The 18034-nt window shown below is 41.2% G+C and overlaps 1 protein-coding gene across 1 annotated transcript; it reads left to right on the forward strand.

Moving 5' to 3' along the window:
* Positions 1 to 1966: 1966 nt before the first annotated feature.
* LOC125903569 (L-threonine ammonia-lyase) lies at positions 1967 to 17381 on the forward strand. Its single transcript, XM_049600561.1, has 11 exons — positions 1967 to 2722; positions 6785 to 7112; positions 7338 to 7454; positions 8299 to 8540; positions 10569 to 10734; positions 12666 to 12765; positions 12935 to 13010; positions 13346 to 13471; positions 13805 to 13972; positions 14104 to 14161; positions 16810 to 17381. The coding sequence occupies exons 1-11, from the start codon at positions 2070 to 2072 to the stop codon at positions 16906 to 16908; spliced, it is 2133 nt and encodes a 710-aa protein (XP_049456518.1). The 5' UTR covers positions 1967 to 2069; the 3' UTR covers positions 16909 to 17381.
* The last annotated feature ends 653 nt before the right edge of the window (positions 17382 to 18034 follow it).

The following is an 18034-nucleotide window of genomic DNA, read 5'->3' on the forward strand; positions in this document are numbered from 1 at the left end:
TCTTATAGGCTGTCAGTAATTGAGGATTTTAGACTCAACTTAAAAAAAATCAAAAAGACTTTCAACTCAACTTGGATTTGAACCCCAATGACTCATGACTTTACTCTGACTTGAGCCTTTTGACTTGAAAATACTTGATACCTACCCTCAAGCCCAAATATTAAAAAATATGGTACTTAAGCATGTGCCATTAATCAATTAATTTCCCTTCATTTCCTGAATCGGTTAACGTTAATGCTATTCATTCCCATCAAGTCAACACTTAATACTCCAGATCCAGTTTGTTTGAACCAATCAGAGAGCAGCCAATCAAGTTGCAGGAGAGAACCATGAAGAACTGATGTTGCGTTACTGAGCGGCAGTTGGAAAAAATAATACCAAAGATCATTTTGTTCAAATTATGTTGTGCAAAATGTGCAGGTTGAAAATTGCAGGCAGAGGCACAACAATTTCCAGCTGTGTTCGATATTTGACTATGCACAAAGAACGGTAAGTCTAGGCTAATATTAGCAGGCTAATGCTTAACTAATGTTAAAGGCTAAGTAACTTTTTTAACAAACTTGTTTTAACAAATACAACATTTAAAAAGCATTCAGGATTTTTTTTAAATTCAAACTATTACTCACTCATGATGTAACATTTGGTGAAGAGCACATTATGACTTGTTTAGGACTCGAAACTCAAGTTTAGGATTTGGGACTTGTCAGCCTTGACTTGGGACTTGAGTGCAAAGACTTGAGACTTAGTTATGACTTGAAAAACAATGACAGATACTGTTAGTAATATAAACATAATCAATGCCGTGACATATAAACCTCTTAATTTCCCTTTCTGTGACTGACACTTTACCTGACACTATCAGGTACACTATATTTATTTATTTTTGTGATTGTGTTGATGTCCTTGCAAATTCCAAAAACAATATATATATGAAGACGATAAATTAAAGGATAAGTTTGACTTATCCTATCACTAAATATATATAATAAATAAAATGAGTGTGTAAGCTCCACCCATCTCACACTCAATTCACTACGTGCAGATTTACTTGCAAATACAGTTTGAGCCATGTCTGCTAAAGGGATTATCTCTGATTATAAACATTCCTGTGGTGATCTGAGTTGGGGCACACTCATTATCTGGAGAGGCCGTCCAGTGAACGCTGGCACCCCTCTCGTCTCTCAGTTCCGATTCAAGGGACACTTTGTACATCAGATCAGAGCTGAATAGGATCTGGACTGCCTGCTGAGTGCTGGCAGCAGCCAATTTACCTCTTCTCCTGTTTCCTTAAAGTCTCTGTTATCTGTCTGGCTGGCAGTCTCTCTCTCTCTCTCTCTTTCTCTCTGCAGTTATACATGTACTGTTTATCCAGGGAAGCCTTGCTCTTCTGCAGCAACATCCTGCTTCAGTTTTCTTTCAGATGCAAGCACTGACATCTGACAGCTTGACAGGGAACTGTCTACTGTTGCCCTCTATGTACCTCATAGAGAGCAGTTTGAGGTAATGCGCAGTACACCTGGATTCTTGACATGGAAAATAGAGATATGAGAGTTTCTTATGGCTCCATTTTACTATTTTTTCCAGGTACAATTATCTCCTCAGTTCTCTCGGAACTCACCTGCGTCTCTACCTCTCCAGGCACCCACCACCCACTTTCTTTTATTTCTGATCCCCCATCCGTAGTTGTCTCCTCTGTGTGGTTGAGCCTCTAGATCACTGCTCCCTAGATAAATCTTAAGTCTACATCTATCTCGTTAGACCGTCTGATTAGCGCTACGTCATAGAATGGGGTAGTAATCCGGGTCTGGGCCCAGGAATAGAGCCCTGGGAGGGGCCAGGCCAGTGGAGAGAAGCTGCAGAGCCACCATGCATGTGTCCCTGGGTAATCCCTTCTTAAATAGCCCTTGGGTAGGGAAAGAGGGAGGGAGCTGGGACAGGGGACGTTACAACGTGGGAGCAGCTCCAGTCAGTGTCCTCTTATCCCTCGGAGACACCACAGCAGGAGGAGGAGGAGAGGGATTCAGATACAGAGACTTGTTGGACATTTAGAGGACAGTGCTTCGACCAGGATGAACTTTGCTGCCCAGTTATTCTACTCGAGCTACTTGAGCGAGCGACTTGAGCGTTTGTACTCACCCAGGCCTGCACTGAAAGACAGCGAGGAGAATGACCCCTTCTGGCAGAGGTGGGAAATTACAACAGGTAGTCCCCTGGATCCTCCAGACCCCTTCCCTAACCAGGTCAGCCCCGTAGTGACAGATCAACCCTCTGCCCAGAGTTGCCCAGAGGATATACCTTTCCCTTCAGTTATTTCCATTCCTCCTCCTGATCCGCTTTATCTGCAGCATGCCCTGACAAACACACCCTCAAATCTCCAATCTCTTCCTCTGCTGCCTCCTTCTCACCTTAATCACAAAAGGAAATCAACACAACCACCTACTTGTCTTCCAAATCCATGTTTGGCTCCTGTGATCCCCAAATCAAGGCTCCACGAACTCTCCTCAAGTAATCATTCTCTTCAGACTGTTCCCCCCAAACCCTCTCCTACTCCATTCAAGTTCCCAGTACAAATGGCCTCCTCCTCTTCAATCTCCCCATCTTCTCCTGCCTCCTCTTCCTCAGCCCCTGCTCCTTATAGAGAAGAACTACTCCCAACCTTCCAAGTCCTGGTAGACTTGCTACTTCTCTTGGTCCTCTACCTTATTCTCCTCTTCACCCTCAGGTAATTCTCACAGATTTAGAGAAAGACAGAGAGAAATCAAATGGGATCATAGATGCTGACTGTTAACAAATCCTTTAAGTACAGCAATGCTTTGTGTAATATATAAATTACATCACATCTAGAATCAAAACAGAGCTACAGGGGTTGTCTTAGCCAACATGGAACACCATTAGTTTCGGGATTTAATGCATCAGATCGATTTCAGACAGACATGTCTTTAATCATGAAACACAAATGAAAGAAATCCAACTTTCAAGTACTTTGGCGTGAGTATCTGAACCTTCTGGGGCTACAACTAGAAACCAAAACAAAGAATCCAAGGAAAATGTTGAACCTGGGCCTGATTGATAGAAAGATGCAGAATTGTACTTACAACAATGCAACATCAACAATCAGGGTCATACAGTGTTAGGAGACATTTTTTCCTCCCAAGTGAACATTGTTCCAGTAGGAAAAGGAAGCTGTACAGCAGCCAGTTAGGGCATTTAGTCATTAAAGGGACATTAGAAGGCTGAGATAGTGCAATGATGAAAGCCTGGTGGGCTGAAATGTCTCCTTCACTTTTTGCTTTGTCCTTACATTTCATATTTTTATACCAATTTGAAATGAAAGAACCTATTTTTACCATCTCAGCTCTTCATCTCCTTTGAGGAGGCTTTTTGAGGCTTGATTCTGGCTGCCGTGTTGCTCTTTTCCCCCTTTGATGTTGTTTTTGAACTCTGCTTTTGAACCAAAGCACCCTGATCACAGGTGCAGCCTCGGACTTTTCTATTCACAGTCGTGTTAAGAGCGCACTGTGTGCTTTAATAATGGACTGAAAGTGACTGACAAGTGGGGCAGAGGTAGGTAATGGACCCTGGGGATGAGGTGAAAGGTCACCATATTGTTTATTGAAGATCATTGTGATATAAATAGACCGGGATGTTCTCTGCAGAGTGCTGGCAGACTCAGAAGGTTGTTTGGGAGAACTGCTCCACCTGGTGGCCTCAGGGTATTTTAACACACTAAAAGGTCACACTTTTTTTTTTTTTTTTTTTTTAAACTTTTTTTCAGTTACCCAGCTCTACCTGGGCTCATGATTCACCGAATACCTAATAAACAACTGTATACTCAAACTGTGGCGTGAACTCCACTGGCATGGCTTTACTGGTCAACCTTATTCAAACTTAGCTATTAACCATTTGTGATCTGCTTTATTGGCTAAGTGACAGGGTTAATCTCCAAAGGGTGTAATCCTATTATTATGTTTATATTGTGTAAAGGGCCTCCTGATTAACTACGTGGTTAGAGAAACATCCAAAATCGAGTCTGAAGTCTAATCCAGTTTTATGCAATGTCATTTGTGAAATGAAAGTAGAGTCAGTAGATTTAGGAAGAAATCTAAATGAGTTGTACTGTTTGATTATATTTAATGCCCATTTACTGAGGTGTTATAAATCAAACTGCCCTGCCTTTGGCCCTAAATTGACACTTTAATCATTTGTGCGTCTCCTAAAAAGAAGAGCTGAATGACCCACTGAATCATAAGTTGATTTATAGACGTAATCTGTCACAGTGAGTGGAAGCTGGGTTGACATGAAAGGTGAATCAATTCATCTTAGGCTCTGTTTGTACGGGGCTACTATTACCTGGGGACCACTAATACTTTGTAATATTTGCATCTGTGATCCTCATCTTGTTCGAATCTGCCATGTTAGTAATTTGTCTAGAAAAAATTCCACCACAAATTATCTGTTGTTCCAAATTGGCATCTTGGTGATTTGGGGCTTTTTTGCAAGGTTTTTTCTTTTCTCCACGCCTTTTGTCTGCCTCTTGTCTGTTAGAAAGTTATGGAGGCTGCTCTAGCAGTTATAAATGAAGGTTTTGACAGCGCTTTCATGGCAAATTTAGGAAGCCCATCTTGCTACACAGCATGGAGACCCACCATACAAAGCAATTAAACTGAGTGTCTCTTTGCATGCCTGAGGCCTCTTTCTCTTCTGAACAGACATTCCTGTTGTTGATTAGGAAGGGGATGTTGACTCTTGACATTTTTCAAGTAAAGCCATACTCGCACAGGACTAGTATTATCAGGGGACCTTATATGATTTAGTAATTACCCCCCATGTCTCTGTTTCGTGTGGCACATTAGCACAGTATAAGCTAAGTCTGTATTTTACCAGAATTTACTGACATTATCCCTCGGATATGATGCACACAGCCATTTGTAACTCTACACGATACAGAAACATTACACAGCAATGCTAGTAGTGATATACAGTTTGAACCTCCTTTTATCTTTCATTTTTAAAAAATGTGGGTTAAACAAACAGAACAGATTCTGCCACACATTGTCACGTTATCCATCTCATCATTTTCAGAGATTTCGCACTTCTGATGGATTTGAGCTTGCTCTTTCTGCAAATAGGTCTCCATGCTGTGTAGCGAGATGAGCCTCCTGCACCTGTTGTCAAAACTTTTATTTATAATAACCATCAAAGCCTCTATAATTCATGACTGAGAAAGAGGCTGAAAAGAGGCTGATAAGAGGCGCAGAGAAATCAAAAAATCTAAATACCAGCACAAATCACAGGGATGCCAGTTCTCGAGACTAATATACTCACATTCGGTGAAATGTAGCAGGTAATTTTATAGAATTTTTACATGACTAATTGCAAACGTGGCAGAGTCGCATGGAATTAAGATCACAGATGACCTACACAACTATCACAAAATACAACAGGTCCCCCTGTAATACTAGTCTGTGCAAATAGGCCTTTAAACTGAGGGAATGGGGGTATGTGTGTGTGGGTAAATTCACATACACTACCTTCATGCCAGGGTCTGTTTGATTTTAGTTGAATTAGTTCAGGATTTTTTTCAAAAAATGTCACTTACACCCAATCTCAAATGTTAATAATCTAGTGGCTCTAACAGTGATGTCTGAATCATAGTTTCAGTGTGTAATGTGAACTTGGTGAATCAAGTATGTGTGGTGGGTATGCAAGTTAACCAAGGTTTCCTGTAGTTCTAAAACTGTATACTGATGACACCAGATGTTATCATTAACCTGTTTTCTTAGGAAATAATTTCAGTGATACTGGCTGCTGGAGCTGAAACATAGACATCACTACTGTCTATTTTGGCTATTTACCAAGAGAGAATCTCATTTCTAAATTTACAGACACAAACTCTGGTTGACTCTGTGCGCTTTCTCTTTCACCCTACACTGCCTAAGGTCTATTACTGCATCAGTGTTTCTATTCCCACAGTACACTTTTACTCACCAAATTTCTGTGAGTGAGAATGACATTACTGGAAGTTCAATATCTCTAAAATTATGGGTTCTAATTTGGTTTTTACCCTGATCTCATTTACTGGAGTTTTTCCCAATAGATCCTCTACTTGATGATGTTGATTTGGTTTAAAATCAAATACTGTAAATGCTCTCAGTACAGAAACACTGGGGATCAGAGAGGTTTAAATTATACATTCTCAAACTTAAGTCATTTCTGCTGACTCGAGTCTTTGTTCACTACAAAGCAAATATACTTTGTACATTGCTGCCAATTGCTGCGAAGTATACTAGATTTCTTACTGTTCTTCCTAAATTTCATTAACCAACGGTTTCCATTCCTACATACAGTTACAGCCGAAACCATAAATTGATTAGAAAATTCTACCAGTGGTGCATTCATGTGTTTTGAGGATTCAGCTTCATGGCTTGGGAGCTGACTGCTTAATAACAACCCTTTAAATTCAAGGAGCTATCAAAGTCACTCCATTCTTTTGTTTGATTGTTGATCATCTGGGTTTGATTTCTGACAACATAAGTTGTGCAAATTGAATTTGGAATCTCAGCTTCCCAGCCACAAATAAACCAGCTCTGACTTGTTAAGGTGGCCCATGCATAGGTCTGACAAAATAAAACTACGCGTTCATTATAATATGAGATTAAAGTAGAAAAGGACTCTAGTCTAATCTGTGTGGTCAGTCATTTTGCATAAATACAGTTCTGTTCTCTCAAATGCATGATATCCAATTTGAAAATGAAATGTAACATCGGTCTCTTGTCCTTCCCAGAGAGGAGCTGTGTCTGGGCCCCTTTCAGCCTGGAAGCTCTTACAAATCTGGCCCCATCAGTAACGGCACTGCATGCCGCAGACCCACCCTCATTGAACCAGAGCGGCTGAAGGACTTTGGTGAGGAGGACCTTCTCAATGGGGACGTGAAGGTATATGACACCAAGGTGATGGGGGGTCCTGAGATCATGCTCATGGAGCCCCCCAAAACCAGACGCGTCAGCGAGTTCAGGATCCTCCCCAGACCTCTTATCCAGTATCTCCGCTTTGAGGACATCAGTGCCGCAGCCTTCAGGATCCAGTCAGGGATACAGAAGACACCCTGCACAGTATGCTAACATAGCATGACCTTAGAAAGTGTGAAGTGATATGGTGGGAAAATAAAGTGGGGGGTCCAAAAATATTTGAATGTCTCAGTAACCAGTAACTGGCAGTTCACATCCCCTACATACTCAGATACTATGCTCAGAAGCCAACCTACTGTACACTCCAGTTCATTCATAACATCAAACACAGAGTTGCTGTTAAACTGCTGCTTCTTCTTTTGTGTGCAGTACTCCAGACTGTCCAAACAGTACGGTATGGAGATCTACCTGAAGAAGGAGCACCTGCACTACACAGGCTCTGTGAAGGAGAGAGGAGTCCTGTACCTGCTCACCTGCCTCACACAGGTTAGATCATGCAAGGAGAGGGAGAGGGAGGGAGGAAGATCCCCTCCTGTCTGTCAGGCCACAGCTAGTGTGACCTACTATGTGTGTGTTCGTGCAGACACACACGTGTTAACTGACCGTTACTGACCAGTAGTGACGGAAATAGTCTGAGTGCAGCTTTAATGGACAGTGGCTTAGCAGTATGTCCCTTTGCAGGTGTACAGCTACTCTATGTCTATGAGGCAGTGAGTCCGATTTCTCTTCTGAGCTTCAGTCATTGTCAGCAGTGTGAATGAACAACCAGCAAAGCTTCTCTTCTGAGTTTCTTAGGTTTAAGCTATTTTAAGTTTCTGGCGAGGACAAGTGGTGATGGATTGAGCACACTGATGGAAAAATGACTTCCAACGTCTTTATCCTCGTCAGTAAAGCCATGCAAAGATCTTCTTTGTGACAGGAAGCATCAGGGATTATGGGAATTGTGGTCTACATTTTGGGAAGCACTGTCTTAAAGAGAGGCTAGCATATATCAGGTGGTGTCAATTTTATTACGTATGCATGTTTCATGTAGCACATTTTAGGCCAGAAATCAACCTAATCAATGAAGTGCTTGTGTGGTTATGCAATATATGTGTTTACTCTTAAGCTTTTTAAAGGAATAGTTAGCCATTTGGGGAAATTTCTTATCACTTTTTATTGGAGAGTTAGATGGGAAGATTGATACCATTCTCATATGTCAGTTAAATATAAGATTAGCTTAGCTTAGCATAAAGACTGGAAACGGCGGAAACAGCCTGGCTTTGTCTATAGATGTTTGTTCACTTTACATATTTATGATATATGTCAAGCATGTGTTTTCATCCCTCAGGCGCAGCAGAGGAAGGGTGTGATCGTGGCCACTGACTGTAACTTCTCCATGGCTGTGGCTCACCATGCAGTGGAGCTGAGGATCCCTGTGTTTGTCATCATGCCGTCATGCTGCTCCTCACCTCGCCTCAGGATCTACAGAGACTACGGCGCTATGGTCATCTCCTACGGCAGCACCGGCCAAGACTCCCAGAACCACGCCCGCCATCTGGCCACAGAAAACGGATACCTCTACTTGGAAGAGTTAGTCCCACTAATACTCATTTTAACATGTCAAAGCACAGGTGGAACTGGTATTATTGACTATGGCCCTGCTTCCAGCCAGAGAGACACTATGCACAACACAAGGACTTCGGAAAATGTCATTAATGTCATTAATTACATCCATGATTTTCCTGTTATGATGTTCCAAAATATAGAGTAGGGGTGTCTGTACTGAGTTCACCTCCTTGCAAGGTGCATGGAGAGAATCTTAAAGAGTCAGAACTCCACCAACGTTATTGTGAGACTGACACACTGGTACAGCCTGAAACAGGTTAGTCATACAAGGTCTTATAATATAACCAAAATTCCTGCTGCGAATGTCTGTTCTTTTGTCCCAGCTGGAGAGTTACTGCACACTGTGAACACTGTAGGCAACAGACAGTGGGAGCCATTTCACGTGTTTGGAAAATGAAACTCCACTGATATCACACAGCCAGTTTACAGATCTTGGAGAATACCACTCTCCAACCTGCATATGTGCAAAATAAAGTAGTATAAAGCCTTCTGTCTCTCCAGAATGAGCCAGGCAAATCAGATCAGTTGCCTCAAGTGATGTCATGTGAGTAAGTAAGCCTACCAGACCTCTGCAGCACGCTCTTCATCTCTGCTTGAGGCTAGTGGGGCATTAGCATAACACACCAGAATCTCCAACTGAACAGTAGACGATTGAGTTGCATTGTGCGTAATGTACTTGCCTGGCTCTGATTACAGACTGTATAAAAGAGGTGGACATAGCCTCCAGGTCTGAAAAGTGAAACCAATGCTGAAGGGTGTGACTCCACTGGTTGCAAAAAGCATTCAGATTGTATAGAATTCTATAAGAAAATGAGCCTACTTCTCACTTGATTTATTACCTTGGTAAACATTTTCCTCATGAGTTTATGGTCTCAATCACTAGTTTTAAGTTTTCTTCAATACAGCATTATGTTCATTTTTAAATCATGGTTCTATCTAGAGTGAAATAGATGATAAATCAGGGTATGCTTTAAGGCATGGCTACCTTGTGATTGACAATATGCTACCACTGCATCCTGTCAGTCAGGATAGAGGCATAGCAATGTGTATCCATGGCACTGGTTCTAAAAATAATGATAATAATAACACATTATACTCTAAGCTGTACAGAGAGCAACAACAGCAAAAATAAATAAATAAAAAATAAGAGTAAGGAGGAGTCTCTGATGTCTTTAGGGAGTGAGTTCCAGTGGGTGAGAGCAGCAATGGAAAAAGTCCTGTGCCCCCAGGTGCGGCGGTTAGTCCTGGCGGCAGGGCAGGAGGTTTGCATCAGCAGACCTGAGAGTGCGGGAGGGAATGTGCTGGTGGAGGAGCTCAGACAGGTGGTGGAGAGCTTTGAAAATGATGATGAGGAGTTTGAAGTGGATATGCCGGGGGATGGGGAGCCAGTGGAGGTTATGAAGGATGGGGTGATGTGATCATGGATGCAGGAGTGTGTGAGAAGACAAGCAGCTGAGTTCTGGATATACTGTAGTGTCTTGAGTATTTGGCTGACAAACTGTAGAGCAGACTTTTGCAGTATTTAGATAGCTGTGAACATGTGTTTGGGTGTTGTCTTTGAACTTTGACACTTTCAACAGTGTTTTCAGTTGATGAAAATTAATTGTCAGGTTGCTGGTATAGGTGGGCATGCATAGTGTCCTTGAGTTCCCAGTCAGATCCACCCTTTGCTTCTCTACAGCTCTGTCCTCTAATCCAAGTATGGTCACTTCTGGTTCCAAAAAGACAAAATGGCAACGACCAAAACGCCAAACTCAAGGTTTCAAAAAGACATCCACAAGTTGGTGGCCACGTCCACATATTTTATACAGTCTATGGTTCTGACAAGGAAGAATTTGTAACTTTTTTTCTAAGTCTGCTATCTCTGTGCACAGTGCAGAGAAACACAGACAAGAATGGCATACCAAAGGAGACCTTCTGAAACCTGTGAAGTCAGGACACTGTGGAGCCCTTCACTAAATGCACTCTTTCTTTCTGTTTTCTTTTGCACAGAGATGAAAGCGCAGCGTACCTGGCAGGACTGGGCACTGTTGGCATGGAGATCTATGAGCAAGTGCCCAAACTCGATGCAGTGGTTATTCCTGCAGCTGGACAGTATGGTCTACTGGCTGGCACAGCTGCAGCCATCAAACACCTCGACTCACGAATTCTTGTCATAGTAAGTAAATGTTTAGAATTAGACTTCAGTGATTCAAGGAATATTCAGAATTTATGAACAGCCGTCGTAGCCTCTATCTCACCCCAGCGCTACTCTTAGTGCTGTTTCTGAAATTGAGGTCACATTTTCCATAAACTCTTACTTCTTATTGCAAAGATAAGTCCCCCTCCTACATCTCCCTGCTGTATTTCTTATTCTGCTTGGATTTCCTTAACGCGATAAATGTATTTGAAGTGTTTCCCTTGTTCCACTATCTGCCCTCAGCTGAAACTCTGACAGCTTTAACTCTGTTTACACTCGAGGAACAGAACAGCTCTGTCCTTCTATTTTCAATCCTACAGAAATATCCCTGTGTATGAGGAAGCAATCAATCAAATTTACTGCCAAGTTTATCCCAGTAGTGAGCATTAGAAAATGCAACATGGAGGCTGATTAAGGCTGCCAATCATCCGCTCCTGTTTTCAGTCTAGTAGTCATACAATTTTTTTTAAACATTTTTACCAGCCATGACAGCGTCGCGACAGCTGGCATTGTTCTCAGCTTGTGAGTTTGTGTGTGTGTGTGTGTGTGTGTATGTTTGTTATCATGGTGAAATTTGGTCCTCATGGCACCTATTGTAGCGGGAACTGCAACAGAAGCTGTTTTGAGTATTTTGGCAGGTGTTTATATCTCTATCTGTCTGACTGTCTGGGTCTGTGGAGAGATTTTTATCAGTGCAATAATGTTGTAACTGAGCAAGATGCAGTTGTGTAACTTAACTGGTTTGTAGTTGATATCAAAATTATGGCCAAATTTGGAGATGGGTGTGCAAACAAGGAGGTTAGAAGCAGGGGGGTAGGAAGAAGAAAAGGGGCCATTGCCTCTCCTCTTTATGCCCTTGGCTGACATTCGCTTTAAGTTGTGGATTGCTGTATCACAAGACAGTCTCTTGTTTTATTTTGAAATGCAATCTGACCAGGTATGCAAAATTTCTGCACTAAATGCGAAGGTGCCAACAATAGGTGGCCAAGGAATAATAGAGAATAATTGGAGGCCTCCCTGTGGTGTTTTTAAACTTGAGGAGGTTTGTTCTCAGTAAATGTTTTGCTCCTTACAATCGATGTACTCCTTCAAATTACAGCTGTATATTTGTCTTTATAAGGAAAAGGATAACCAGCATCTGAGAACAAAGATTCACCTAACACGTATAGATACATAACACATTAAAACAAGATTGTTGTCGAGCCTAAAATGTTGACTGTACCAGTATAAGTCTATGCACATCAGATAATTGATAATATTAATTGTAACATAAGAAACCAAAGTCTAACAGTATGCAACTTCTTAACTCTGCATATTGACATAGTTTTAAACTAGCCAATACTCTTCAACAGCATAAAAGAACTCTTGAAATTCAGGTTTTTTGATTTGGTGTGCCACCATAAATTTCTGGGGGCACCACTGACAACATGTTCCACGTGAATTCAAGAGAAAATGATTAAGTGGATTGGTCAATTGGTCCACAATCAGACTGAGTATCTCAACAACTGTTGGATGAATGACCATGACATTTGGTACACACATTTACATCTCCTCAGGATGAATTGTAATAACTTTGGTGATCCTCTAACTTTTTATATAATGCCATCATCAGCTCAATGTCTATTTTTTCCCCCAGTACTTTGGTTTATAGCCAAATATCTGCAAAACTAATGAGATTCCCACCAGCCTCAGCTGTCCTTTGTGTTTAGTGCTCATTCGAAAAAAAAAAAATAATGCTAACATGCTGCACTAAAATGGAGAACATTGGAAAACATTATACCTTATGTTAACCATTAGCATGCTAAAACTGTTTGCTTATATTACCATTTGGCGCAAAGCACCTTTGTGTTGTACAGCCTCACAGAGCTGCTAGCATGGCTGAAGACTTATGGAATGGGTTTTTTCAACAGGGCATTGAACCAGAAAGTTTCCCTCTGCTGCTACAATCTCTGAAAACAGACGGTCCAATCAAAGACATGCACAGCAACCCCAATAAGAAACTCTATGGAGGTAAATAAACATTAGCATATATTAGTTGGCTCTGGTTTCAGATATGTAGCACAGAATTGTAACCTAAACGTCGTCATTATCTGCACAGTTTTCTATTAGAGGCTCGTATGGCTTTTTGATTCCCCTCCAGCAGTAATTGAACATATGTTGATCTTCTGTCTCTTCTCAGATCTTATGGAGCGTTCGCTGGGTGTTAACACCTTCCAGCTGGCAAAGAAACTAGTAGATAAAGTCATCACTGTCAGGTACTGCACCTACATAGCATATTTACACTTTTAAACTTCATTTGAGAGGTTTTATTCAGACATTAGATACTCACTGTGTGCAAAATACAGCCTATATGTTAAAATTCAGATTAGAGTTTACTGTTATGAGCCATCATTACATTTCGCCATTTGAAATATTGACTGGCTGGAAATTCAGAATTTGAATGCATTTAATTTAATGCAGAAATTGATTATTTTGGATGAAATCTTTTCACAGCGAACCTAACTGTAAAAAGTAATGAACTGTGGAAAATCCTCTTTGTGGTTACTGATTGTGCTGTAACTTTCTTTCTGTCATTTCCTCTGCCTCAAAGTGAGGAGGACTCTCTGGTGGCGATGCTGCGGTTTCAGGAGTTTGAACGCTCCACTGTGGACACAGAGGGAGCCATGGGACTGGCTGCCATCTTGGCCGGACAACTACCGGAACTGAGAGGCAAAAAGTGGGTCAGACTTGTTAATATTGTTGAACCTGACTGAGGCCTACTGGGAAATTCTCTGACAGAAGTCAGGAACAGAGAGCAGCATTCATTTACTGCTTTTAATAGGTGAACACCTTGTAAGTGAAGCTCTCCTCTTCATGTTTATATACGAACCATGTGTGTATGAGGCCTAAAAACCTTTGTATCATATTGAATGTAGTTCTGACTGAGGCCTGAGGTATTTTTCTTCATGCCTGAGAAGCGACGTTTTGGCAATACAGTGATTTCATCAGAGCTAATCCGTTTGGCTGCGAATAAAACAATGCTCTTTCTCTCTGTGTGTCTGTGCTGCAGGGTCGCTGTGGTGGTGAGCAGCGCTAACATGGAGCTGGAGCTAGTGAGGCAGTGTGTGGACCGAGCCCTGGTGTTGGATGATCGGGTCAGTAAGTTTGCTGTGCAGCTGGGAGAATGGCCAGGAGACATGGCTAAGCTGCTGGATGTCCTGTCCAGAGAGGACGTCAGGTAGGGATCAACAGCTGACCATTTAAAGATCTTTTACTCTGTCATTTCATGCTGAGGTCCAATCTGTTTCATGTTTCATGCTCCTTGATGCTGCCTTTAATTCTTTGCTCTCTCTGTCTTTTTCCTCCCAGGTTGTTGGACGTCTGCCATCGGAGACAAAGTGACAAGTCAGACCTCTTCAAGGCGAAGGTAGGCGACTAATCTCTCCTCCTCACCTCATTCTTCTTCCTTCTCCTCTGCAATCCGCTCATCTACTTTTCTGTCACTGCCATGGAACTATGGCTTTGAGTTGGCAGGAAAAAAATTGTGACTCAGAGAGACAAAAATAAAAATAAAGTAAAATAAGGATATATTTATGCTCTTTTCTCTGGAATGTGTATCCAAGAAAAGCCTACGCTTACACTGCAAGAAATATCTCATAAAGTTTTAATTAATGGCTTTGTTAAATTTTTTTAAAAAGTCATAGATAAGTTACATTCCATCAAAAAACAGCACATTTTGGGTTGCCAGGTAGTAAAAAATCTCTGACTTACTGGAGCGGGATCTGAAAAAAGGCTGCAAATGATATGGACCGAAATCCATTTATCAGCATTTTACATCTGCATATTTTATGGTTCAATATAACATTTATAAATGCTGAATCGATGGCCTACTTGAAAGTGAACCCATGAGAATTAATAATGGATTACCAATATTCATAAGTGCATTAATGCTCAATAGAAAACATAAACACCATCAAAAGATTACTACTATTACTGAAGACATTAGTTACAGTTCATAACACCTTTATAAAAGGTATGGTATTGTAGTTCATTATACCAAAACATCTGAATAATTTTGCCTTGAATAAGGTCTAAAAGCAAGAAAACTATAGGGCCGCTACGGAGTCACTTCCCTCTGCCGCCTTTGCGTTTCTACACAGAACTCAGAATGGCAGCATAATACTGTTCCAGTGTGTGATTTTAAGGCCCAGACACCAAACCAAGAGACCAAACCAACTGTTCAAAGATGATGTTGAAAGAACAGAGCATTTTAACCGTGCACCAGTGAACAGTAACACAAACCATCACGAAATTTTTCTGCAAAAGAGCATGTGGCTAAAGAATAATGATCTTACCTTGCGTAATAAGTGTGTTTTGGTCTCACTCCCTCTTGATTTAGCTCTTTGTTTACTTTCCTCACTTCTGTTTCTCTTCTCGTGCACTGAGCTGAACTGCCAATCAGTGTATTCCTTTTGCAGGCAGGCTCCACCGCTGATTCAACATGCTGAATCAGCTGACGGGCCGACTAGCACTGACTAGGGCCGATGGCGTGGGACATACCGCACCAATGAGGCCGGCAGACACTTACCAACAGCCCAATTTTAGACAGCACTATGGAAGCAAAAAAGGCCTGACAGGTGTAACATGTAACACAACAGCATCTGCCTCTATTTTGACATATTACATACGTGTCGGCAGCCCTTCAAAAAGTAACAACAATATAACAGTAATAAAAATGATCTACACTCTCTGCTCAGAGGGTAAGGAGCTCCTGAACTGCATTGTTTTCCCAATTTGTGGACATTTTCGGCCGCTGTCCTTTCTCTAACTGCTACCAGCTGCTTTTTAAGTATTCTGGGGGTGGGTTGCATACATAATATGTTGTCAAAACATCACACCTGTGCTGCGCATGATCGTGTCTTTCCAGCTGTCTTATTTACACGGGCGCTGTTATTTCCTCTGCTGCCGCCTTAAAAGCAAGACAACTCTGTCCCCTCATTCCGCAATTGTACCTTATATACAGAACAGTGAGGCAGCATAACGGTGTGAAATTCCAGCCTTGAAGAGGCAGTGTAAAAGAAACAATTGTTACAGCCTTACTTGACCAGTAGCCATATGTTGGGTTATGTTAGCTAGTGTTAGCAATCAATTGATACAGACTTACTGTCTAACTGGCAGAGTCCATTTGCAGACATTATGACTCCACCTGTGCTACTGTAAAGGTTTAGCATCAGCATTTTAGCTTTGACCTCTGTTGAATGATACAAAACTTTGTAATTTAGCATGATACAGATGCTGTTTGTTACCATTTTAGCAATACCATTACCAGTACCGGTCTTTTCTTTAATAGGTATGTGATTTTCAAAATAATTGTCATTTTTAAAAAAAGAGAGAAAAAAAAGCATATCACATAACACATATCGACCATTAATAATGAATTCATATTTATTTATTGCTGCTGTGTAACACTGTCCTGTTACAAACAGTGCAGTGTGCAGCTACACACTAGGTTCCAGTGTCATACAGTAGGTTTTTGCAGTCATGTGACATGAGACAGCTAAATGTGTAAGAGCTGTTTTGACACAAAAATTATACAAAAGTGCTGAAAATGTTCAGAAGTGATGCAGCCACCCATGTTTTGTATCTACCGGTATTTTTCAAAGGAACTTATACTAAATGAATAGTCTCACTTTAAATTCTTGTTTTACTCAAACAAATGAAAAAAAGCTGTGGCTGGAGAGGGATGAACTCCAATGAAAAGAATAACAATTCATTAATCTTCTTGAGCCAATTGTTTTTCTCTTGATACAAGAATTACCTTGCTCTATCTTGCTTTTAAAAAAAGTTAATGAAACTGTTCAATTGCTTTGGAAAGAGGCTGAATTGTCTCATGATGTCCTGGCTCTTCATTATAGTCTCTGCAGTCTACTCTGACAAATTGCCACCATGCTGTTAATTTACCAGCCGTGTCAAAAGGTGAAAGGTGTTGCATAATTAACCGGCAACCCGCTCACTGCCCTGCTTCTGCTGTGTGTGATGTCAGAGGGCTGACTGTATGCGTTTGTTTGTTGACAGGTGGAGTGCGTGGTGGAAACCAGAGATAAGACACAGAGCGCTCAGCTGCGCAAGACGCTGAGTGAGCGCTACCCCTCAATATGCTGGCTGGACCGGTGATCACAACATCAACACAAATTATATTCACACTAGACAACCAAGAAAAACCAATAAAGGAAACGACATATTCATAACATGTGCAAATACACCCTGTGACATACACTACTATGATATATGAACTCTGTTATAGGAATCTAATTAAGACAATGGCTATTAAGCAAACCTAAGTGTATACAGAAAAGCCTTGAGATTATATAGCTTATACTATTCATTGTACAACCATTATGTATGCTGCTATTGTTCTTTAATCATGGCACCCTCTAATTACAGAATAGTGGCTGGGCTGCACTCAGAGGATGAATGTAGTTCTTATAGTTTAATCACAGAGCATGAATCATGCACTGTAGCCACTGTAGATGTAGGCTTATTCCTCTAGTGAGCAAGTACACTCTATACACCTCCTTTAACCACCTGCATAAAAGATGTATTTTTCAATCCATATTATTTTTAAACTGTTGTATATATTTCTGTGTTTCTACTGTCCACAATGGTAGAGTCAAATCCAATAAATGTTCTCCAAATAAAAATGGATTCATTCTATAACTTGTGCTGATGGTTTCTGCCTGGGGGTGGAGCAGAGAAAAAAAGAGTATCTACTTCATCAAATCCTTTCCTCCACTTGTTTCTCTCAATGGTTGGTGTAATTTCTCAAGAGTAAAAGTGAAGCAGGATGTGAAAGTGAGATGTTTCTATGCCGTCCATTTCTGATTAATGTCTGGAGACAGCTCAAGTGGAGACTGGGCCGTTTAAGACGGGCTAATGCTCTTAAGTCCATAAGCAGAGGACATCATGACCCTGAGCGACTGCTTCAGCCTTATTTGGACAACGTCACACTGTTTACCTGCTCGTCAGGTTGATTCAGACACGACTTCAAATGAATGCTAATGTCGCTCTGTGTCTGCTGGATGTGTAAATGCCATTTAGCAGCATGTTTAGCATTTACTAGCATACCTGCCATATCAGCATAAAAGGTGTAACAGGTTGTTCCTGTTGGTCCTGACTCAAACGGCCAAACATCAGTTGATGCAGGTTTGAGTCAGATGCCTAGGAATTTCTGAAATACATGGTGTTTTTGTGTTTTTAATTGAGATGCAGGGATGGAAATGTCAGTCTGTTGGTTGGTGCA

Source organism: Epinephelus fuscoguttatus, linkage group LG16 (assembly GCF_011397635.1).
Source record: "Epinephelus fuscoguttatus linkage group LG16, E.fuscoguttatus.final_Chr_v1".
Taxonomy (NCBI): domain Eukaryota; kingdom Metazoa; phylum Chordata; class Actinopteri; order Perciformes; family Serranidae; genus Epinephelus; species Epinephelus fuscoguttatus.

Bases quoted from the DNA above. Each gene is read 5' to 3' on its own strand.
- LOC125903569 (XM_049600561.1), top strand. From the start codon at position 2,070: ATGAACTTTGCTGCCCAGTTATTCTACTCGAGCTACTTGAGCGAGCGA. The intron at 2,723-6,784 runs GTAATTCTCACA...TGTCCTTCCCAG, and splicing joins ATTCTCCTCTTCACCCTCAG to AGAGGAGCTGTGTCTGGGCC. The intron at 13,011-13,345 runs GTACTGCACCTA...TCTGCCTCAAAG, and splicing joins GATAAAGTCATCACTGTCAG to TGAGGAGGACTCTCTGGTGG.